This window comes from Passer montanus, unplaced genomic scaffold (genome assembly GCF_014805655.1).
Source record: "Passer montanus isolate IOZ18808 unplaced genomic scaffold, ASM1480565v1 scaffold43, whole genome shotgun sequence".
Lineage (NCBI taxonomy): Eukaryota > Metazoa > Chordata > Aves > Passeriformes > Passeridae > Passer > Passer montanus.
The window spans coordinates 3,326,633-3,351,969 of NW_024369151.1; the positions used below are offsets into that span (position 1 = coordinate 3,326,633).

The window sequence follows — 25,337 nt, forward strand, 5'->3', positions numbered from 1 at the left end:
GCAGTTCAGCAGGACTTGGTTAATCATTTAGGCAGCCCCCATTTAAATCAGACATCTCAGGCTCTCTGTTTGGTTCCTCCCTCGGGTTTTGCAGACTCTGAGCAGACAGATTTATTGGGGTCTTAGGCATAATCAGGAACAAATTAGCCTCTGTTAGGATCACACACTGTCCTGGATCACAGATATTCAAGGGCTGCTTTCCCCTCCACGTGAGTATGAATTAAGTCATCAGGCTGAAGTAGGCCCTGAGTATTCTTTTATCCCAAACACATGATCTTATCAGAAGCCCATTACGTTTATCATCGTATTAGGAGGGAGCATTTGGAGCCAGTGCAGGAGTGTGTTGCTCTATAAATGCTGTGCTTACTTCAGTGCCTGTCGTGAAAAGAAGTCAGTGCTTTGGGAAGGCCGGGAAACACTGTCTAAATGCATGTGCCTAAAATTAGGCTGTGAGTTTGTGGGTATGTGTTTCATGGGGGGTGGCTGAGTCGGGGATGTGTAAAGGGAGCGCCCGTGCGTTTGTGTGTCAGTGTTTCTGTCAGCGTGGGTGTGCAGCAGGGTGGTGATGTTTCACTGTATGTGTGCATATCTGACTGTGCATATGTTTATAGGCTGAAGGTCAGGTCTTTTTAACAGGATAGGTATTTTCCTTTCATCCCCCCCTCTTTTACAGAAATAAGCCTCTTTTCATAAAATGACAAAGTGCTTTTTTCAAAAAATACATATTTGCATCTGTTTGGCATTTGGTTCTGAGGAATTTTGATTGCTGATCTCAGTCTTTTTAGGGCTGAACATTTTTCAGAGATTTCTGTTGGGCCTCTCACTCAAACTGGGACATAGTGGGTAAGCTAATTAATTGTATCCTATTGTCCTGACACCTGACTTATGCCTGGATGTGGGAGAGGAGCAGAACACAAGATGCAAAAGAATAAGGTGAGGGAACCAAGAGTTTGTCTCCATGGCTATCACAGTGACATTCTCATTCCACCCGTTCCTTGAGCTGGCCAGACACAGGGCATGGCTCTCCCAGGGACGAATGAGCCCCATGGGGGTGGCACTGCTGGGTTGCCTTAGGGCCCATCAGCACATCCACCCAGACACCCCAGGAGCCATTGTCATCTCTTGTCTGGGAAACACTCCCCCAAGCCCTCCTCTGAGCTCTTTGAGGGATGGGATACATGTTTGGTGACTCCCAGACAAATTAAGATGTTAAGATGTGACATGTAAGGTCGAGAAATTTGGCCACCCTGGGAATATTCATTCAGGACTGCACTCATACAGCTGAAACACTTCCAGACTTGTGCTTCTTTTCACCAGCTTGGAGCTCTGGCCTGTCAAATGCACAGTTCCCTACATTTATCCATGTACACAAGTTGTCCGCAGAGGCTGTGATGAAATCAGATCATAATGCCATTTTTCCCTGATAGACTATTCTTTCAAAGCCACCCTCTCAAAGACCTGGAATCTTGCACAGGAGGAAAAGGAGTGAAAGTCATTAAATAATTGAATAGCAATAAACTGATGTTTTCTGGCTCATGATGGTATTTCACTGTGTAAACCAGGAGAAAAAATAAACAGGGGATTTAGTAGATTGGAAGTAGCTCAAAACTGAGCAGCCCTTGGATTTTCTGACACCTAGCTCATGATAGTCCAATGCTACCGACAGGATTTTCCTTAGGGATCCTTTCCATCAGTCCAGCTAGCAGCTCTGGCTAATTTCCTACCATTTTTTCAACAGGCTTATTTGCCAGACAAAAATACAACAGGCTGTCAGAACTGGATACCTCTGGGGACTGGCAATGATAATACAATACAAAATAGGATACCAACAGGTCAAAGGTTTCCATTTCACAGAGTACTCTAATGACTGAAAGTCATTATTGCTATGCAGTCTGTTTGAAAAGAGTAGATGGATCTCAGTTCAGTTTTTAATGGGCCAGTGTTACAGAAACAACCTCAAAAATTTGGCATCTTTGTTGGCAGTCTCATTAGAGAAGCCACAGAATAAATGGGCAAGGATAATAAAGTCTCCTGCTGCTTTTGATCCTTTCAGGTCAAATCTGAGTCATGTTGGTTGAAGTCGTGTGTTTATGAGGCAAACTCACCCTCACACTGTGTGTACTGTATCTGCCTTGGATAAACAGATCTGTTTGGCCCTTTGGTCACTACAACTGTGAACTTGGAAGTTTTCACCATCTCTACAGCCGCAGTTGCTGTTGTTGTTGATTTGCAGATATCTTTTAAAAACAAAAAGGGAAACATTTTAGACCAAACCCTCTGCTGGCATTTTTCCATTCCAGCTGGTGGAATTATGCCAACACCCACATTTGCCTCTCTATGTATTTTCTATCTCTGCTTTCTTCTATATCTTTTAAAAGGAGATAGATGAAAATAAGCAGAACCCCCCAAACATTAGGAAATATCTTCAGGGAATTGCCCAATACAAAAGTTGGCTATTGTTGCTTGGCTTTATTTAAATCACCTTGGTATGACCTAGAAGTGACCAATGCTTCCACCTCCCAGTGACCTGACACAGCAGATACACGACCACTGATGGTATCAGGTCCTAGGAACTACCCTGCAGACACATGTAGTTTGTTTTCTCTGTTTCCCCTGACAGATGAGCCCAGCAGGTGCTATTTCCACGACGGCGATGGAGTCTGTGAGGAATTTGAGCAAATGACCAGCATCAAAGACTGTGGCGTTTACACTCCCAAAGGCTTCCTGGATCAGTGGGCTTCCAACGTCTCTGTCTCACACCACAGTGACCAGCAGTGCCCAGGGTGGGTGGTCATTGGTCAGCCAGCTGCAACCCAGGTAAGGACAGCATGTTCCTCTTCCTCTCCTGCAAATCCAGCAAGGAGAAATGCTCTCAGGTGGAGCTCAGTGGTCAACGTTCAGGGGTGCTGTTACCCCTGCCTGCTTCACCAAGGATGGCCCCTGGCAGCAACTTCTCTCTTTCTGAGCCTGATTAGTAGTGATGAGTTGAAATTCAGTCCCAGTCACCCAACTGGAACTGGCTGAAGTTGTGGCTGGGTTGATTCAATGAGCTGTGCAGGAGTCACCTCTCCCAACCATCATCACCTCAGAGATAGACGGGCTCTTCACAGCAAGCACAGGGAATGAGCTTGTGGCAATGAGTTCTGAAGGCTAATGCCGAATAATACAAAAGAGTGTTCTTTCTTTTTTAATAGTTTTGTGTTTTCTGCCTCCCAGTTCCATAAAAGCACCCTATTGTTCTATTCTGAGAAAGGTCCTGTCCATTCCCAAAGCCATTCATTAGCTTTAACCCCCTTCTCCTATGTCTCCTTTGTAACATAAATAGCTCCAGTTACCATAACTTTACCTTTTGTCTCTTTGAGAGAATTAGATCCAAATGAGTTCAAAAAAACATTAGATAGATGCCTGGAAAACAGAGCTGTACATGATGCAGATGCAGCAGTTCAGATGCAACCTGATTTGGGAAAGTCTGCATTGCTTGTTGATGATTTTTAGAAGGAAAGGCTCTTCATATATAAGAGCTGCTTTGTATATTCCTCCTTCAGCCCCCACTGCTCTCTCTTATTAGAGATAGAGAATTTATCACACTAATCAACTTTGGCTGACTTCTGGTTGGATGCAGAAAAGTTTTTCTAAGAATCTAATTATCCAAGAGGTGTCCTGAGTGGGCAGTGCAGAGAGGAGTGCCGTGTCACAGATATGACAAGCAGATCTCTCTGTGAATAGCAAATGTTAAGCATTTCCAGTTGGCTTGCAAGAGAAAACATCTTTATGCAAGAGACTTGGCCTTGCTCACATTGCACAAGTCTGTAACAAATTAATGACCAGGTCAGTTCTAAATGCACAAAGCGTGGTTAGCTGGCAGAGAATCAAGACAGAATCCCGAGCCCAGTATTGACTTTTTGTCATTGTTTCATTTGTTATTTCACGCTGTAAAAGGAACTTTCCTCTGGACCCTTGCTTGTGCCTTCACAACTTCCTCCTCATTCATGTTCCCTGTGCAAACCAAAGGCCAGTGGCTCCAGTTCAGGTGCTGCTTTTTGGGCATGTCCCCAGGCATTCTGTCCCCTGCAGCTGCTCCAGAGCTGCCCTGATTTTCTCTGAAGCACTGGAAGGAACTCAGCCACACCACACAGTAGGTAACATATGGTCCTGTGGTGGAAAAACCACCACGCACACACACAACACAAAACCCTGCTGTGTAGACACAACTCAGGCGTGTTTGTTGTACCCAGATGAGATGAAGTTGTCACAGCCTTGTTTGGGGAAAAAAAAAAAAGGCAAAAAAAGCTGTTGTATTTATAGGCAGAGCAGTGGCATATCACACACTGGCAGAGTGAATGGGAACATGCCTCCTGTTATTGCCTGGCCCCTGGGGAGATAACAGTGTGCTATTTACTTCCAGCAAAAAGAATTTTTGCTTTAGCTCAGCTGGTTCTATTACACCAGTTTGAGTGCATGGGGTTCATTGACCTTTTTAATCATATAGATGATGGGAAAGTTTTTGTTTCCCCCAGGAACAAGACAGTTGTCTTGGGAAAGCACCTGACTTGTCACTCTGAAGAGGTTAGATGGGGCAGCAGGTCATCAGTCTGTTAGCTTGTGGAGATGAAAATTAACCTAAGATCTCCTCTAATCGCTGCATGTAATGATCACTGGTGTGTAAACATGTTTGGCTTCATTATCTGCACAAGCACTGAGCCTTAGGGGTTTTCTGTATTGATGAAAAGAGCACCTTTCCTCACCCAGATACCTTTCAGAGTAGGTTGTGTGCTTGTTGGTCTTGTGCAAACTTTTCGTGTTGTTGCTGGGTAGCTTCCTGATTAATCAGAGTGGTATTTATGTTGGCTTCTCATCAGGAATGCCATGAAAGATATGTTTGAGTGCAGTGCCCAGCAATATACAGAATACATAAGCTGCCTGTTTGTCAGCCATCCCCACCTCTCATCCTTGCCCCAGTGTTCTCAAGGCGCTTTAAAACATTTTAAGCATGTCCTGACTTAAAATGTTTCTCATCCTTGGATATCTTAATGCCAGGTTCTCTGCATGGCTGTCATAGTTCTGTCAAGGCTTTTTTTGAGGAGTTTGCATCCCAAGTTGGTTGGTTGTTGTGGTATCTCTCAGCAGTATCTGCCCACGTGCCTTGTTTACCTGTTGGGGGATTGCTGATAAGCACAAGCTCGAGAGCACTTTCTTGTTATTGTCGGGCTGTTTCTGTGACCTCTTTGCTCAGTTCACTGCAGACATTGCCCATGTCTACAGCTGGCTTTTCCTTAGATACTTAGTTATTAGTTTGAGATGGCTCTTACATCACTTGTTAGTGTGAGGCTGCCGACTGGCAACATAGTAAGGGAGATAAAAAAGCAAGTTCCCAGTATAAGATTTGTTTTGAACAATAAAACGCTTACAAAGAATGACACAGTCTTGGCGAAGAGATACAGATTTGAAAAATGGAAAGGTCAAACAGCCCCCCCTTTAAACAATCGCCCTTTCTGCAGAAGCAAGACTGAGAGACAGCCACTTCTACTTTCCTGGCAGCCACCCTTCAGTGCTGATTAAGAAATATTCTCAGTACTGACAGCATCATATTCAGAGCCAAAGAGGGCCAGTCAGCAATATTGCACCAGCACAGAAATGCAAACACCAGTGCAGGGTAGTTTTGCAGTTTGATTTCTAATCTTGTGTCTTCCACAGACTTGGAAGCAGACGCTGCTCACTACCTGTTGTCAGCTGCAGGAGGAATTCAGCAATAATGGCTTTCCTCACTCTTGAGCTGGCTTTTCCCCACCTCCTGCTTCTGCTATAAGTTTGCAAACAGCCTCTCCTTGCACATTAGTTTTCTTTTGCCACAGTTTATGCTGGTTGAGTGCCTTAGCTCCTGTTAGTCTCTCTTGCTGGAGTCAGTTGTACTGAGCAGGGGGGATTTGGATATTTTGCTAAGGCCTCTGACAGGCCTATTCTGGGAGGGATGCTCCAGCTGGGGTGAGCAGAGCACAGGCAGACAAGTGCAGCCTGATCACAGGGCACTGGAGATGCCATTTCTCCTTTCCTCTTGCTGGTGGCACTCCTGCTTTTGGAGAAGTGATTGACCTGAAGCTTCCCTTGGGGCCTTTACAACAGAGAATTATAAAAATGGACTAATGGGTCTTTAGGTGGCTGATTCCTGACCCTGTTACTCCTGTCACAGCCAAGTGTGCTCAAGAATTGGCTGTTGGTGTGGGTTGGTGATTTTGAGGGACAGTCCCCCAGGAACTGCCTTTTGTTGCATTTCCTCCCAGCTATGCAGAAGTTGTTTAGACCAAGTAACCATACGTGTATACATATATATATAAAACTCTTTTTTTTTTGCCCTATGCCATTGTTTGAGCTTGGTTTTACAGTGTATGGAAAAAGCCACACAGCTCAGGCACAGTTAACAGAACAGGGACTCTTTCCCAAGGCTGCTGGGCACAGACAGATCCTGGGATTCGTTTTCATTCCCGGACTAAAGAACACACCCTGTTCTCCTCTGGGTACCCCACGGGGGCTTCTATGGAGTAAGAAGTTGTGGAAGAGGATTCTTATTACATCTTTCCCACAAACAGAGGCCCCCTCCTGCCCCATTACCATTCCCACAATTGCACTCATCCAGACTTGCTGCAGCAAGCCTTCCACCAGCAGCAAAGATGTCTAGAATTGCAGTATGTCTGGAATAGCCCACAAAAGGAGAAGACAGGAGCACAAAAATATCCTGACTACTAAAAGAAATAACATGGTAGAGCAAGGGCTCCAAGAGTGGTAAGAAAATACCATAAGAAAATTAAAGAGAAATATGATGAAGTTCTCTGCCATGCAGTTTTATTCTGTCTAATAAATATAATGCTGCAGAAAATTCCCCAGAGATCCAGCAGAGCCAGCAAATAGAGTAATCTTGAACAGGAGTGGAAAGAGACGAAACCTGCAACTTTTAATGGAGAAGCCATTCCTTTCCTTTGGGGTGATCTTGCTGAGAAGAGGGAGGGTGTCTGTCTGTCGGCTCTGCAAGTGGCCCTTTTTGAACTTCCCAATTCACAGCCAAGTCCTGTTGCTCTTCAACGGTAAGAGTTTTGTTGTGGTTAGAGGGATAAAAATTCCCCATTTTTAATAAGATGATTTGCTTTGCAAATGTCTTTGTTATTTATAGCCAAGCCAGACTTTGAACCACTAAGCTCTGGAGGATGAGGGCAGAATCCCACTAAGCAAAACCATTAATGGAGGAACCATGAGTGATCAGAGACCAGTTCTGGAAAAAGATGAACTGGACACTGTGCACAGGCTGTCACAGGAGGAATGTAGGTTTGCTGTACGTGGCTGAGCTCATTTCCAGTACTGGCTGATCCACTGAAGGCCTTCAGCTTAGGTTACACAGTCTCCCAGTCTAAAGTTAGTTCCAGGGGTCCAAAATTTTGTCTTCATTTCCCCTGGAAACTACAGACCAGCCAATTTGGTCCTTTGCCTGAGGCTGGAGAGCTGCGTCATGAGCCTGGCCCTGACTGTCAGGCAAATTCAGGCTGGAATGCTCCTTCCTTGGATGAAGTCATGATATTTTTCTTTCTTTTTCTTTTTTTTTTTTTTTTTTTTTTTTTTGTGCAGTTCTTTATTAAGCCTTATCACAGCCACATTGCTTCATTTCTGTTCCGTTTAATAGAGGTGGAAATGGGAGCACAGAAAGGTAAAGCTACTGTTTGAGGATTAGAACTCAAAATCCTTCAGAGACATTGCAGGCACTGGGCATTACTGAGCCTAAACCTCCCAAGGACTAGGAAGTTCAGGATGTCTTGAAAGGGAAATGTTCCTATCTTGGATAAAAAGAAAACTGTTCAGGGCTTGCTGAGAGTTGCTGCCTGGGAGCAGAGCCCTGGAGGGGTTTGAGGTCATTAAATCTGCATTTTAGCTCTGTCAGCCCCCTCACATCATCCTGGTTGTGAATTAATCAGTCTTGATCCTAGCACAGTTTGGCTGTTCACTCCCAGTACAAAAGGACTGGAAAACTGTCCCACCATCTCCTTGCTTTAATGACTGGAAATGGTGCTTCCCACCTGACTTGCTGGGAAAGCTGGATTCTGCAAACTTTCTGCAAAAGAACTCCACTGCTCCTTATTTGCACGTTTGCTTTGCTGCTCTGCCCCATTGGAGGAGGTCGTCCATGCCAAGGGTCCGAGGTGAGGGATGCTACAAGGATGTGTCATATGCCACCAGTGCCATGACTCAGGAATGATCTCAGCATTCTGGGGAGCTGAATGAAATGAGAAATGGGATTTCTAGGTAAGCTGGCTTGGAAAAGGCTCATTTGCAAGGAGTTGGCTGAGGAAGAGCATTACCCTGAAAGTCAGTTCAGAGCTGCTGGAGGATGCTGCGCCTCACCTGGCTGCTTGCTCCCAGCCAGGACAGACAGGGATCCCCTGCACCCCCATGGCTTCCAGTGCTCCTCTGCTCCTGGCTGGAGTAAACCTCAGACCCCATGGCTGATGTTGTAGCCTCTGGCTGATTTGTATAAGGGGAGGATGGAGAGAACACAATGCGATGTCAGAGGAGATTCCAAGCAATTTTGACAAACACTCAAGGGATATATTTTTTTTTTCTTTCCACTCCCTTCCCCCCCTTGGTTTTTAGAATAATTTTTCAAGAGCACATATGCAAGTCATCTAAGGGAAACAGAACAGTGAGTACCAGGGGCTGGTACACTGTGTTCCCTTTGTGTACTGTAGAGAAAATAGATAAAAGAAACAAAGAATGATGCAGAGAGCAAAGCAGCCAACCGTACTCTCAGAGAGGTTCAATCCGACTTTTTCAGAGATGAAGGTCAAACCAAAAATCCTCAGGTGCCGGAAATTGGTCCCATCTTCCTAGAACCAAGAGAGATTTACCACTAATGAAACATGAGCAGAATTCCATGGCATTTGTTGTTTCTAGAAGCAAGAAGAAAGGCAAGAAAGGAATATTGTCTTGGGCAGCAATAGGGATTATGTGCCTCTTTAGGAAGTAAATTACCATTTTATGATCATATCTGCTGTACACCCAGCCACCCACCCAGATTAGAGGCATCAATAGAGAACAGCTTGGACCCCCCTGGCATCAGCAAGCCAGGCAGCCAGACCCCCTGACAGAGGCACTGCTCATTAATATGCACTCCTCTGAAAGGAGACCCCCCCCTCCTCGGCCCTTGCCCCTCAACCTGCCACTCTCCCCGTCTGCTGCTGCTGCTCACAAGCCTTGGGATGCAGAGCATGTCCAGCCGTGAGCGTGGGATAGCTCCCCTGCATCCCATCCGGGTTGTTTGTCTTGGGTCCCTCTCCATTCACAGCAGAATGAATTTTGCATAAATGCATCGACACGTCTGCTTTGTTCATGCACGAAGGGTTCTCGGCATTTCTCATCCCACCCCCGCCCCGCCGTCTTCTCCCTCCTGCCTGGCATGTGGCTTCACCAGCTTTTCCATGATTTCCCTGTGCACCAGCAAATAAACCTGCCTGAAGAAGTGCCAGGCGACCCAGCACAGTTAAAAATGCCCAGATAGATCTAAACCAAGCAATGGGAGAAGGGGATGGAAAAGGGTGCAAGAGCAAAGCCATAATGGCTTTTACACTGTAATTTGGTTTCATGTTCTGCACAAGGAAACATGTCAAATATGTAAACAGAGCTCTCCAGGGTTGTAATGTAGCTACAAAACCACGGATGTACAGGCAGGCAGGGTGCTGCTCTCCAGCAGATTGGAATGCCATCCCCAAAACCACACGGTCATTTCTTTAAGCTGAAAGTAAACTTTCTCATGCCAGGAGCAAAGAATTTCTTTTTTTTTTTTTTTGTAAATGAGGGATTGTCTGCACCACTTGTTTGGAGTACCGTGGGCATTTTAGCCCACATTGTCATAAGACACCTCGTATTTTGAATGCCAATGAATTTCAGGGTGTTCATCTTAAGATGTCTCTAAAAGGCATGGTTTTGGAGGATGGTGTTTACCCAGTACTGTCCTGAAAGTATCTTGAGTCAATCCCTCTGTCCCTACCTGAAAATAAGAAACAGCTTTAATAATAATAATAATAATAATAATAATAATAATAATAATAATAATAATAAACAACATATTAGGAGAAAACCCAAACCAACAAATAACAAAGTGGGAACCATTTGGATTCCCTGTTGAGCTGCTCCAAGTCTCTTCTGAGCAGCTCCTTAGTTGGAACTGTAACTGTGGAGGAACCCCACATCTGTGCTCAGTTTTGGAAGAGCTGCCGGCAAAGCTGGAGGACCGCTCTTTCCTCTGAGGTCATTTCAGTGGGGAATCTGATAAGAAGACATGATTCACCCTGGTAATTCAAATTCACATCTGGTAAGTGGCCCAGCTCCCCCGTGCTATCAGCAGGAGTCTCCTGGGGACTGGGTTTCCACTGTCGTCTCAGGGTCTGGCTCCAAGCTGTCACATGTGCCAGGAAATGGTTATTTGCAGGATCAGTGCTATTATCTGTCCCCACATGTACCTCCTCTCTGGGAGAAGCCCTCAGCTCAGGAGAACATCAAGTTCTGCTCAGCCATTTTGGTAACTGGGCCAAAATCCCTACACTTAACACTGCTGGGAGTGAATGTAATTTTTCCTCTTTTTTTTTTTTTTTTTGTAATTAACCCTTGCATCACCATGCTCACAGGAGACAAGTCACTCTTCAGAGAGGGGAAGGTGAAGCACAGGGTAGGGATGACCTTCTTCGTACCTTTCTCCATTCAAATCCCTTTGAAACATTTGGCCTTCCAGCAGAGTTGCTGTGTATGCACAGTGAGCTGGACCAGCTAGAGAGGGAAAGCCACACTCTGTGGAAATTTACCTGTTTCCCAGAGGTTGTTCCTGGTGAGAAAGGCTGAGCCTTGGCAGCTGGGTATTCCTCCATCCCCTCTGCTGCCAGTCCATCTTCTCAGAGCCTGCTCCTGGAAGGCAGTGAGGCTGAAGAAGCTGAGCTTCCTCTTTCACACAATCCTTTAATTCTTCCAGTAATTTCTTCTGGGAGCAGTTGGGAGCTCCTCTGCACTCCCCTACAAACCTGGGACATTAAGGACTAAATGCTCCAAGTATTTTGGCTTAATTTGTTGGAGTTTGAGGTTTATCAGAGCAACCAAGGTTGTTCCAAGGTGAGAAGGGAGTGACAGGCTTCCCCAGACAAGCTTTTTTTGGGTGGAGATGTGCACGGGGTGGAGGCAGCAGCTGCTCTTTGGATCTGCCTGGATGGTCCAGCACATTCGGAGGAATTTGTTTGCAGCATGGTGGTTTCATTACTCTGCAGTTTCAGTGGGAAAAGCCCAGTGAAGCAAGAGGGAACATTTTGATTTTCATACCGCAAGCCATGTCTTCAGGTATTGAAAAACAAACCAGAGGGTTTAAATCTCGATTAATACCCATTGATGGAGGGCTGATAGCTGGATGGGAACTGAAAGGTTTTGCCAGCTGAGGTGTGACTGCTCCCTGGAGCACGGGGCAGTCCTCCAATCCCCCTTCCACATTCCCCTGGTGCCTCTCTGCAGCCTCCCTTTTCCTATTAAATTCAGGGCCTCTTCCCAATGCATCATCTCCCTGGATGTATCCAATTAAGGCCTGTTGACAGCCCAGAGCAGACTTACACCCTTAGGATTAGAGGCATGTGTACGTCTTCATATAGGGAAGGACAACAACAGGGTGTCTGGCTGGCTCCCTGGGAGCACAGTGGGGAAAGCTGAGCAGCCTGGAGAGGGAAAAGGAGCCAGGGAGAGGGAGATTTGCACCCCCAACTATCCCTGCCTGTGGAAACGCTGTGTGCTGAGTGTAGTGTGTGGTTTACACAGCGTGTTTACATGGGCCATAACCCTAAACAAAGCTGAAAAGCACGGCTCTAACTCTGGAAATAAAAGTACTGGAAACCCCTGGTTTTCTGCACATGAGAAAGTTTTGTTCTTTAAACACACAGATGTTTTTAAATGAAAAATCACTCTTTTGACCTTTTCTGAGTGTGATCATGTGGTCGGGGCTGACATTAACCACTGCACGGCTGTTTGCCTCAGGCACAGGCAAAGCTTAGTGAGGGGTCTGCAGGGCTCAGGCTGGCACCTGCCTTGGCTCACATCTCTGGGAAGTGGCTCCTGTGCCCTCTGAGCACTCAGGGTGGTGCAGGGAGTTGGGGTGAGGTATGGAAATATTTAGGGCTTGCTCCTACTATACTGGAAACAAAAGCAGCAGGATTTTTTTCCTGCTTGAGAGCTGAAAAATTTGTGGCTTAATGTCTTTCTTTTGTATCTCTCTTTTTATTAGTGTCATTGTCCATGTGCTTCTAAGAATCTCTGTCCACCTCAGCCAGTGTATTATCCGATGGAGAACTCAAGCTCTTAAGGGATTTGTTGTTGTTGCTTTTGTGTTTTTTCTACCTAGCTCTGTGTTTTCTTCATCCAAACAAATGTATGGCACCAGCTCTGGGAAGGAAGGAGGGAATGTTACCAAGTGGATTGTACCAACCCCACTTTGCCTTACAGGAGCTGCAAAAGTACAATGAATCTAGTGAGCCAGAACTATGAATATAATAACAAAAATATATTTAAGATCCTCCTAAAGTGTGGCACACATCCTGCCTTTGACAGTTTGATTTTCTGGTGCCAGCTGCTCCCGAATGAAATGCTCCAGTCAAAGGAAAAACAAAAAAAAAGAATTTGCTTTTGCTCTGCTCCTCGGTGATGAAAGCTGATGGGATGGGATTGTTTTGCTTTGCTGCAGCACCCCACGGCCAGCCTTGGCCCGCAGCTCCACGAAGCTGTGCTGCAGTGGACCTGGCCCGCTCGAGTCAGAGACGGGCAGCTCGGGAACCCGAGCGCTCAGCCAACAATAATGTTCTGGCTCCTGTATTTGTTTAACCTTGCTCTCCAGTGGATGGATATACAGTCTGCTAAAGCACTTATCAGTCTATAATGCCTTCACACTTCTGTGAGCAGTAATGTGGAAGTTGTAGACAGGAGCTTGTGCTGCAGTTTGAGAATGTCTTTTAGTTTTAATGAGGCTGATACTCACAGAACTGAAGGCATAAGTTCTTGTTTGGGTGCTGCTGCCTGTTCCTGAGGTGGAATCCCAGCAGTGCTGTTTTTTGAGAGCAGCATCTTTGTGTCCTACTGCCAAGATGAAAAAATAGCAGAGGACTGACAGGAATAAACAGGAGCACATTTCAAATTGCTAGATTGCACTTTCATGTGCTGCACAGGAGACTGTGTTGTGCACTCAGAACTATCTCTTGATTCTGCATCTCTTCAGTTTGCATCTCTGAATGGTAAGAGAAGCAGAGCCATGTGCAAATTGCACCCAGGAGCTCCAGATGCTGGGGTTTGCTTGTGGGCTGCCGTAAAAGATGAGTTGATTTTTAAATCCCATTAGTGCAATTATTTCTCCTTTTTCTCCATCTATTTCTGTAGTTTCTGGCCTTGGCTTAACTGACATCCACGTGGTGATCCTTTGAACCGTGCAAAAATCATCTGGTTAGGGTTTTGTTGGAAAATCAAAACTCCATATTGTTTTTTTTCCATGAGTCCAGCAAGCATCCTATATATTTGATTACACCTGGCTGGCTGTCAAAGCCCATGTGAGTTTGGGATAGGGCCAGTCAGAACTGATTTACAGTTTTTTCAGGTATGCCATGTGAAGTTTATGGTTTGATGTGATTTTGATTTGAGCTCACTCGTTTTAAATGAAGTTTGCTTTGAATCTGGAGATAACAGAAATTCAAAGGGAAGCTCAAAGAATGCAGGTCTGCACGATTTAAAAATGGAAATATATTGTTCATACCAGCTCTTTGGAAGTGAAATAACTGCATTTCTGAGAAAGCTAAAGTTAATAACACACCTTGAATACACATGCAATCTGGGCCATCATCTAATGGAAATCCCTGTAGCTCCTTTTCACTTGCCTCAAACTAAACCAACTTATATGACAAAATGAAATAGCCCTTGCATCTCCCACTCATTTCTGAATCACAGCCCTGTGTTACATCCAAAACTCTGAGGAAATTTCCCTTTGGAGATGAACACTATTGTTGTAAAGTAGAGGAATTTATCATCATGTCACATTGCAGGCAAAATATTGGTGCCCTGTCCGTGGTGTTTTCACAGAAAGGTCACTTTCCAATTACTAAAAAATCCAGCCAAATCTTCAACTGAAAATCGTGGCTCTGTGCTGAGGAAGCTGTAATATCTTGCTAATGGATACTGAGTCTGTGAGGTCCAGACACATCAGCTGCTCCAGGTTCAAAGTGGACGTGGCTGTGCTGAGACTGGACATAGGGACTGGCAGCGGGGCTTTATTTCATCCTGCAGGAGATGTAAGCTGCTTCCCAATGCCACAGCCAAATCCTGTTCTTCATTACACAGGGAAAATTAACAGATGAGATTTCCTCTGACTTCTGAGCCAACTGAATCTGGGAGTAATATAGCATCAGCGTGTTACCCCAGGAGTTTCATCAGCTTCCAGTTGATAAAGCTTTTCTGTGGATCACCTGCCCACAGGACTTTGTCCTGGAGCAGGACACGCAGCAGTTTTTGATTTTTTGCCATCAGACCTTTAGGGACCCCAATGAAAACTGGCAAAAACAGACAAAGAGCATGAAACAGTAAAACTGTGTTATCAGACACAGAGGACAAGGAGAGTTTTGGGGGAGAAGCTGCAGTTGATGAGCATCAGAGATGAAGGGAAGTTGCTGCTGTGGAAGTAGGAGTAGACTGTAGGGGAAGGTGGCTGTTGAAAGAGAGAGACTCAGGTTTCTTCCCCCATTTTATGTTTAGACCCCCTGCTGCTGAATCTCAGATTTGGTTTTAGTTTTTTATTTTCTGCAACAGAAACACATTGTTAGTGCACATAAAATTAAATATATGTCCCAGTTTGGGAAAAGTAGCTTTGAATGGTTTCCTTAAATTTTTGAGGCCATCATAGAATGACCCAAGGCTGGGCAGGCAACTCTGGACTCAGATTTCTGATGGGATAAGTCCACTGACAAAGACATCTGATAATGACACTTGTCCAAAAGCACTTCTGACCAGAATCTAGAAGAAAACCCAGAGCAAAATTCCTTGTACTGCTGTGGGTACAATTTCCATTTGAGCTCTGTAGGCTCCTGAGGTTTGGAATGATCACAGAAATTGGCTGGGGTTTGAGGTGTTTGTTGGAGGCCTTTTAATGGTTCGGTGCTCACTTGTGGGCAACTTCATTTTTCCCTAATTCCAACCCAATTCCCAGCCTAAATGAGAAAAGCAGTGCAACAGCTTTGAGAACAGATTGGAGGTCTGTGCTGCAGTCGGCAAACTGGGTGGTGTCCATGTGGCAGTCAAGCTGCCTTACAATATTGGGCAATAATAAAGCAGGAACCTTTCTGATATTTAGCAACTGCACCATAGTTTCTCCTCCTTGGGTAAGATTAACCTCAGGTCAGCAAGAACAATAACATATTTAAGAATAAAAAGGCTGGGTGACTGCCAGCACCCTGGTCTGGCAAGGGAGGGAGAAAGTTTTCAGCTGCAAGGGATGTGTTAAAATGCTGCTTATGTCATGCTTGGGATCCTCTGGCATGTGTTGAGTTAAATACAAATAGCATTCTGCATAGCAAACAGATAAATATTGTAGATTACTGTAGAACACTGTAGGTCTCAGTATTATGGCTGAAATCTGTTCTTTAGCTGGACTATCAAACAAGAGAAGATGTTCAGCTTGTGCCTCCATGGGTTTTGTATCAGTCTGTGAGTTTTTCTGTGCATTTCTGCAGCCTCACTGAGGATGTTTTGTGCTCAATAAATAGCTGCTACTGTGGGTTTTCCCAAAAGATCTTGTTCCTGCCTGCTCCACAGTTGCAGTTTTGCCAACAGGACAGGGTACAGCCTGTTTCATCCCAGAAATGCTCTGAGTTGTCTGTCTGGGTGCAGAAGTGTCAGCAGCACAGTCCCTTGTAGAAAGGAGTGGGGAGAGGAAGTTTTTGTAGCACAATTTCCACTTCCACTCCCCTCTCCAGAAGGAGGATGCTTGCTACTGCCTGACCAAGTGCCCATGATGCCCCTCACAGCCAGACAGAGCTCGAGGACACGGTCTGGAGGAGGCCCTGCCACGGCTCACCAGATGGGATTTTGGGAGCAGACAGATCTGTGCACTGGAAGTTTGCTCTGTTTCCAGCCGCCCCTGGGCATGCAGACAGGCACGTCCACTCCAACCACGGTGCCAGGGCTGAGTAGGGCAGCATCCGAGCTTAAATAGCAGCTTTTCTGTCTGCATTTAGAATTATTTTGATGTTATAGTGCTGAGAATCACCAGTGTGTGCAAAGCCTGTGGTGTCTGGCTGTGCTTGCTCAGTGGGAAGGTCAGAGTGGGGTGGGATCTGTGTTTAGCCCACTCCTGTGTGTGCTCTCAGTGACATCTGAGCATCTTTGTGTGGCTCATAGCTCATGGATTTCATCCTCAGCATGCCTGTGTGGTGTGGGGGAACATCATCTTCATCTTTCAAACAGAGAGCTCAGGCTTGGAGAAGCCAAGTGCTGCCCAGAAGGTCGTACTGGGACCATGCACTGCCACAGTTGGGCTGGGATCTAGTCCAGTGCCCAGTCCAGGGGATTTGGGATCCTTAACATGTAGTTCAGCTGCAACAGGAACCCATCAATGCAAATTCACATTGCCTGCAGTCACGGGATGGCTGGGAATCATTCACAAGGGTGCCTTCCAAAATTTGCTCTTCAGCAAATTTTCCCATATTACTTTGAAGGAAATGGAGTTGATTGCAATAGTAAATGTGTTTTTGATGTGGCAAAAAGCTAAGTGCTCCCAATATATCACTTTTCCCTTTCTGCTGACACATTCCTCGGTCCCCCTGAGTAAGAGAAGGAAAACAGGAGAGGCGGTTTGAAGAACATGTTGTGCCTTTGATTGACAAGAGGTTGTATAAATCAGTCAAAGGGAATCCTCCAGGCATTCCCTCTTGTGGGAAGATCCCACAGTGCTCCCTGGCCTTGATCGTTCTGTCTGCCGATGTTTGTGTACAAAATGTGTGGGTGGGAGACGAGCTGGATTTGAACCTCCGAGAGGAACAGACATCAGCTCTTCTAATTGAAAGCAGCTTCCTCGGGAGGGGGATGACATGGGCTTCCAGTAACTAGACACAAATAGTCACTGCATACTTTGGAGCACATACTAAGCTCCTGTGGATATCCCACTTGCTGTGTGGGTCTGAGAGTCTGGATAAGCCCCAGTGAGTGAAGTTTGGAGCAGTGTGTGATGCTGTCTTTCTTCAAAGCAAATACTTCAGTGTTTGGTAACACCCTGAAATGAGAAGGCTATCGATGAACACATCTGCAGCTGTCAGGTGCCTTAGCTGCTGCTTTGCATCACTGTAGCAAACTCGAGGACGTTAGGATATAGTCTGTTTCTCATAAGTGTGAATTCCTATGAATAGCAATGACAAGAGATGATATTCTGTTTTCCAGGCCATTGGAACTTGTGCTTCTAGAAGTGTTGGTACTGCAGTAATCACATAATCATTTAGCTTAGAAAAGATCTCTAAGATCATTGAATCCAACAATTAATTAATTAATAGGGGTCTTTGGGCTGCTGCCACAGTCTGAGGATGCCTTAAAAGCAGAGGTGTGAAAGACTCCTCCAGCAGGTGATTCTCAGGCTTGGCAGGTGTGATGTGACATTTAGTGCATGTGCAGAATTGAAACAGGGATGGATTTACCGCATGTGTTGGAGCCTGGTGAGATGGTGTAGTCTATAGGTTGCAGGAGCTGTTTATCTAGCCCAATTGTTTCCAGAGAAACTTAAAGAACTTTGGTTTTGGTTTGTTGTTTTGTTTTTTTGTGGTTTTTTTGTTTTTGTTTTTGTTTTTTTTTTTGCCATTAGCTAAGTTTACTGGCCAGCAGCAAGTGGAGAAGAGGCTCTTGTAGCCATTCATCTCTCTTAGACTTTTCCCACTCTTCTCAATTAGACTGTTCAAAAAGAGCCTTTTACCCCAGGACCACTTTGAAACACTTGTCTGGGTAGCGATGGATCAGCCTCAGCAGGGGGAAGCTTATCTAACCTGCTCAAACCAGGCCAGTCTGGCAGCCCACGTGGCCTGAACACAGGCTCTTTATGCAATGCTCAGATTTTTGCTAATATTCTCCAGCAGAAGCAGAGAGTGCTAGGGTTCACACACACGCACAAATCAAACGAGGCATTTAAAAGTTATCAGAGATTTCCAGCCCACCTCAGCAGGGGTTTATTTTGGGTTAGAATCAAACTTTTGGTGAAGGTCTGGGTGATTTCTTAATACAAGTTTTCACTCATCCATTAAGTGGCACTTAAAAAGTACCAAAAGTCAGTGCTTGTGTTTCTTTCAGCCACCTTTTTGGACCAACAGAGCAGGAGGAGAAGTAAGAATAAGAACAAAATCATATAAAACTAATGAGACCTTTGTTCATGTCAAAGAGCTCTCTGACCATATATATTGCAGATGTGGGTGAGATAAATTCCCTAGCTGGAGAAGTATTAAAATAAAAACCATGCTCCCAACAAGAGACAGGCTGCTGAAAACGCAAGAAGGGAGAGTTGCGAAACGGTACATGTCGAATTGCTGGCCTGGATTTCAAATGCCAAAGATAGTTTATGTAAAGCCTTGCTCTGCTGTAAAATGTAACACTATCCACTGGCTAGCCTCAATGAAGCTTGGTCCCAGTTGTTTCAAAAAATAAATAAACTAAAAATCTTCTTCCAGCCCATTAAAGCTGATTTATGTTTTGCCTGTAAGATTCCTCTGTGCTGGATCTTGAGGGACTCAGATTTTAAAGGGGATTACCTCACTTTTAGCCAATCTGGTTTCTCATTCCCAGGCATCCCAGGCTCTCTTTGCAGTACCAGGACCAAGAGGGCATTTCTATGCAGAATTATCGAATGGGCATAGGATTTTGGATGGCTGCTAATTTTCTTGTTTCACTTCAGGGTTCTCTTTTTGGTTTAATAATGAAATTGCTGATGGGAACAGCTTTACTGACAGCACATCAGCACAAGGAATTCCATCTATTCCTATGGCAATGACAGTCAGTGAGCTCATCAAAGCTTGTGAATCCAACAGGTACCTTTCAGATGCTCCAGGAGCCTCAGCTATAAGCATCCTTCTAATGCATAGTAAATTTTTCCATGGTGGACATTCCCTTTTTTCTGTTTGCTGTGGAGGTGAAGGCTGCGGTGGTTCATGCTTCTTTTTTGAAGCAGCTTCACTGAGCAGTGTGTTTTCAGGGTAATTCTGACCATTTCTTGCAGCTTCATTTTCACATCTGACATACTGGTGGCACTCTGGTGTTTAGATTCTGGCTTTTTTTTAGCTTTTCATCATAACAGGACTTGGGAATCATGTACTTTATTGAAAAGAGCAGTTTACCTTCAATTTCACTGCTGCCTGCCATGGAAAGGTGTAGGAAGAAGGTGATTCCACTTGCAGAACTGGTTGGGGAAAGAAGAAACAAATTTGCTTAAATTGGGTTCCAGCAGCAGGACTTCCCTGGCTACACCTGGTTCTAAGTTTACAGGGCCATGTGTGGCTCCTCTGGGGTTACAGTAATATCAGATTTAAATAGGGTAGTGCTGGAGCACTGTGGAGGCAGCTCCACAGTGTCTGTGCTGGGAGCTGGAGTGTTCAGAAGTGATCCTGGTCCATTTGGGTGGGAGCAAAGTTGTTCTAAATGCTGTCAAAACCTGGTACCAAATTCAGAGGAGGTTGTTGGCTGCCACCCTGCTGCTGTGAGTCTTTAGCTCCTGTTCATGTTTCAGTTTTTCTTCCTGGGGTAGAAGACCTAGAAACTTAATTTTGAATAATGTCATGATATTTAGAAGCACAGTTATTGTGCATTACTTTATCCTAGGAGTGCATCTGTACTTTGTTTCCCCACTTCAAGCAGTCAGAACCCTTCCTTGCTGTCCTCTAGATCAGTTTTGGTGTTTCTTTTTTTCCTGCTGCAGATGTGCCGTACCAAGGTGATCGACTTGAACGATGGAGTGTCCCAGTATGCCTGGTATCCCTGCACGGCCAACTTCCAGTACTCCCACATGGCACAGACCATTTTCTGGCTGAAGGTAGGAAGTGCACACACCATTCAGAAGTTTCCTCTTTGACTGCCTCTACAAAGATTCTCCAGCAGGCAAAATATCGTGGGTCAGCCTTCCCAAGGCCAAGCTGCTCCTTTCTGAAGTATGTTTAGAGCAAAAGAGCAAAACAATGTCTTTGAGCACTGTCTAGAGAGTGAGTAGTGAAGTCCCCTTGTGTGTGACAAGGCTATTGAATTTCTGAGAGGGTTCAGCTTCAGGGCTGTTTGACTTGAGTTTATCTAGTTTGTGTAGGAGAGACTGGAAGAGAAGATTTCTGTGTGACCTGGGATGGGAATTCTTCTTTTAAAAGTCCTGGACTGACTCCTGGGGATTTTTTAAAGCCCACCACAGTTCTGCACCTCAGGCTTTGTGGGGTTTGTGTTTTCCCAGGCTTATTTTTCCCAGCCTATGGTGGCTGCAGCAGTCCTTGTTCACTTGGTCACAGATGGGACCTACTACCTGGACCAGAAGCAAGAGACCATTGGTGTGCAGCTGTTTGACACCAAAGAGCAAAGCCACGACCTTGGTAAGACTGTGTTGTGTTAAACTCCCTCTTTACTGCTTGCTTAGTGTGGTGATGCCCCCATTCACCAGTACTACTGCTCAGTTTTTTTCAGAATTAGACAAAAAAAGGTGCTTGCTCAATGCTCCAAGCCCTGAGTCTCACTACAGTTTGTTGAAAATTATGTGTTATTTTATACAGACATTACTCCATAGCTGTTCACTATCCATTCAGAGGTGATTAGCTCCTCTTCAGTCACTAAATTCAGCACTATCTCAATGCTTCCCACCCAGCAGTGCCCTGGAGAGACACTGATGGTGCTACAGGTGAACCCCTGGGAGCAGGGAGTGAGGCACCTGCACCAGCTGCTGCACAAAGGCTTCTGTTTCACAGGGAGTGCTGGGTGATCTCCAGTCCTGCTTGCAAGGAGGTCTCCAGAGCCACTTAATGACCAGAATTCCCCAGGTGAAATATTTCAGGGGGTGAAGGTCCAGCTCCAGGGCCTTGCCAGACTCCTGGCATGGCCTCAAGCAGATGTGCCTGACAGAGGCAGGACCTGCTCTTGTGCTGAAGTGCTGGCACAGACAGGTTTTGTCTCTACCCTTGGCACAGGCCCCTAAGCTGGGGACGTTGTGCCTGGTGAATTGACCCAGGCTGCATTTAAGCTGCAGAACCCAGGAGCTCTCTCTAGCTCCCAAATCTGTGTCAGGGTAGGACTTGCATAATCCCTTTCCAGATGTTCTCTGCCTTTTTTTTTTTCACTGAGGAGAAAGCTGGCCAGGTCACCTTGAGAGCAGTTTTTAAGGAAACATAACTCCCATCCCCCAGCTTTCTGTTTTACTATAGTATTTCAATTTTTACAAGCTGAAACTCAAATGAACTTAGTAGTGATGAGAAGAAGAGACACAGAGTGACACGTGTTGGATGAGCATCCAGGATAATACAGAATTAGGTGGGGTGTGGAGGAGAACAAAGGAAATACGTATGGTGTCGGTTGTCCAAGAACAAACTGAAATTTGTAGCAAGTTGTGCAGGTTGAGTCAGGATGGCTCCCAGTTTGCCAGAGCCCTTGAATTAATCTTACCCTCCTTTTGCAAAACAGTGGCACATAGCTCTATCCCTCTGAGAAATAAATGATGGAGCCACGAGCATGCCAGCAGTACTTAATGTGACATTTTATAGGGACAGACAGGCAGGCTGGGAGGGAAAGAGAACAAGAAAGAGGAGCAAAGAGGAAACGGACGGTTAGGTTTTGAAATCTTCAATGAAGTTGCAACATGAGTTTGGCATGGCTCAGCCTGATGTCTGGATGTCCTCCCAGCTGAAATGCTGCTTTCATCATGGAAAAGCCCCTTTGACCTTTCAGAAGAGGCTGCCTGGAGCAGAGGAGAGGTGTAGGTGGGCTACCCAGCAGCTCTCACTCAGGCAGAGCTCCCCACTGCTGTTCTGTCTGACTTCTGACAGGGACGTGAAGTCCTTTTCCTGGATATTGTGTTTCATGTGTTTGAATTATCACCATGGCAAGCTGGAAACTGCAGCTGAGATGCAAATGTTGGCATGCACTGGGGGCAGGACGGACTGAGACACTCAATGAGCCTTAAGCAGAAGTTCATAGCAAACTGAAAGTACATCCAAAAGGAAGTAGCAATAATTTAAATCTCAATCAGTCCCCCAGTGTGCTAAAGACACTGCCATGAGCAAAGAATAGCCTATCCAGACATGCAGTTTTCTGCCTCGATCAGAGCAAGTGGACTCCTAGAAAATAATGTGAAGCTTCTTCTAAGTGCTGGTAGAAAATTGAGAGGTTGGGATGCCAAACAGTTCCATGCTGTTGGTTCAAAGCCATCAGAGACACCAGGGTTCAGCTGCTGAACTGATGGGTACAGAGCCACAGAAACAGGGGTGATCCTGAGACAGCTCTGATTGCCCCCATGGGCACCTGTACCATCTTTATGGGTATTTCAGGGGAATTAAAAAACCTTCACCTGTCCAGCCACCGTTTTCCTGGTCAGAAATAACCAGCAGTGCAGCCCAGCTCTGAGGTTCTGCTCTGTTGCGGACACCACCTGAGTGCAAGGAATGAAATAGAAGTGAATAAACAGCCTCATACCATAAGGTCTTGGCTTTCCATCAGAGAATGCAGAAACTTCCAAGGAATTTGGGAACCCGGGATTTTGAGTATTAACTGCACCTGTTTGTAAGTGAGAAACGTGCACCGTTCCACAAGGAGCTGATATCAAAAGACTTCTGGGAGGCAAGTAGACAGGGAGGTTATTTCAGGGTCAGATGAAGACCAAAACAAAAAGAGACTTGCTTTTTATATATATATATATATTTATTTTTTTTTTTTTTTTATTACAGGAAGATTTTTTTAAGTAGAGGGTGGGAGATAGATGTTTAAAGAGCGTGTCTTAATTCACAGAAAATCACTTTCTAAGGAGAAAAATGAAAGCCTTTTTATTCCTTTCCTTTTGAGTCAAGAAATATGAACTGGGGGAAAAAAAATAATAACAGAAATCCCTGAGCCAGTTAAACATGCAAATAGAATTTATTTTATTTTCAAATTTGTAAGTGTATCAGGGTAGCCAAGGGGTCTGGGCCAAAGCCATTGCTGGGGGAGCTCCAGTGAAGCAAATGGATCTGGAGCCAAGCTGATCCTCGGAGTGATGCCATGGAGCTGTGGAGGCAGAGCCTTGCAGGCAGCCAGCAGGCCATGAATCTCAATTAATGAATTTTGAGGGCAGCCGACAGCTGTCCGTCCTCTGCCTTCCCCCTGAGAAGGGTTTGGCCCATTTGAATTCAGGTTGCTTCTACCTGAAAGTGGGAATTTCTCCCCAGCTGTCACTGAGTGCCTTATCCACTGGACAAAAGGGACTCAGGAGTCTCCTTGCCACCTCTCTGGTGTTTCTGTGCACTGCAACCTTGAGATACTTTTACTTCCCCAGAACACAATTATTTTCTTCTCGAGAGACATCACCTGTAAAATCCTCAGTGGCTCCATCACCCTCATTTTTATCTCCAGGACCAAATCTGCCTTTTGTTGCAAAGAGCAAGATACCCTTAGGCTCAAAACTATTGAATTAAAAAATCAAACCTGGGCAAAGGTAGTGGAAAACTCATGCAAAAAGAAGTTTTACACTGAGTGCTAATGACATGCACAGCTCCAAACAAGCTGCTGCTGCCTCGGCCCTGGTGCACAAAGCCCCCCAGCCTGCCGGCACCGTTTGATCCTGCATATAAAGACTCCAAGTGTCCTCCAGGACCCGTTTTACAATGGTGTGACTCTGCTTCCCCCGTGCTGGCTGCTCCTGATTTACCAGAGCACAATAGAAACGTAGCTGTGGTCTAAAGGAGCGGCTCCGAGGGCCTGCCGCGCTCGCGGAGAGAATGGCAGCCTTTCTTCAGCTGTCTGGAGGGATCTGCTTCTCTGCTAAGCTCTCTGCAGCCATTTGGGAAGCCCCTCCAGGCAGCTTACCATAACTTTTCAGCTCTATAGGGCCATTCCTCTGGGTGAAATGCCTCTGAAGTGGCCACGGCTTCGGGAAGCAATTGTGTTAAGCCTGACCCTTCCTCTGATCTTGTCTCTCCTCTGGCAGGTGTCCACGTCCTGAGCTGCAGGAACAATCCCCTGATTATCCCCGTCATCCATGACCTCAGTCACCCTTTTTATCACACCCAGGCTGTCCTCATTAGCTTCAGCTCCCAGTTTGTGGCCATCTCTGGGGTGGCCCTGCGTTCCTTCCACAACTTCGACCCCATCACCATCAGCAGCTGCCAGCAAGGACAGACCTACAGCCCTGCGGAGCAGAGGTGAGCTTGTCAGCCCTGCTTCCCTCTGCCTCACACCCACCACCCCCAGCGCCTGCTGGGGCTGGGGAGGAGGCAGGAGGGGCACAGCAGCTGAACCCTGCTGACCCCTTTGTGTCACGGGTAAAAAACCGGCAGTGTTCTCATTGATCAGGATGGATGGGACATTTAACCCGCATGGGATGCTGTTAGTGAATTATTTCCTCTTCCTTTCTCCTCCCTCCTTTATGCCAAGCCTGGAACTGGGGCCAGTTCGCTCTGCACACATTCCCCAGCTCGGTGTGGTGTTGGCCACTCACACAGCATTTCAGTCTGAGCCCCGTTGTGCTGCCAGAGTGCCAGGGACCTCCCAGGGAAGGGACCACGAGGACACAGAGTGCACAGAGTGACGCCTGTGCCCTGGAGGGGCTGGATCCTGCCAGGTGCTCAGCCCTGGCCATCAGCATCTGCTGTGCTTTTATGGCTGGGTGAGGCCCTCAGCACCTCTCTGGATCCGACCCCCATTCTGAAAAGCTCTGTGGGACCCCCCAGGATGAAAGGTTTATGGCTACCGTTTTATTCTTGTTGTTATTACAGACACATCAATAGATCACCACCAACCCCTCTCAGTCTCTGCTTTACAGCATCCCACAGAGATTGTGACCTTTCATGGCCTCTGGTGCAGCAGCTTCATGGATCCTTTCAGCGAGGCAGTGAAAAGAAGAGGAGAGAATTTAGCAAAACCCCTGAAAGAATATTTTTTTTTCCTTCCTTTGTGAGTTCAAAGTTGTGAGCAGTTGTCATACCATAGCGGCAGCAATAGTAAAACTAGTTGCATATCCCAGCAAACCTCTGCTCAGCCTCCTAAGCAAGCTGTCAGGTTTTTTGATAATGTTCTGGCTTGTTTTGAGGACCTGCTTTTATTCCAGGAAAGGCGGGAGAGTGAGA

At 45.8% G+C, this 25,337-nt stretch overlaps 1 protein-coding gene across 2 annotated transcripts in view; it reads left to right on the forward strand.

Annotated features, from left to right (window-relative positions):
* The window catches only part of PAPPA (pappalysin 1), a 175,030-nt gene that overhangs the window by 102,812 nt on the left and 46,881 nt on the right, over positions 1-25,337 (forward strand). For both annotated transcript variants that reach the window (XM_039720237.1, XM_039720239.1), the window contains exons 10-13: positions 2,621-2,817; positions 19,976-20,089; positions 20,492-20,627; positions 24,200-24,413. In XM_039720237.1, coding sequence (XP_039576171.1) covers positions 2,621-2,817; positions 19,976-20,089; positions 20,492-20,627; positions 24,200-24,413 — 661 coding nt within the window. The remainder of the gene's footprint in view (positions 1-2,620; positions 2,818-19,975; positions 20,090-20,491; positions 20,628-24,199; positions 24,414-25,337) is intronic.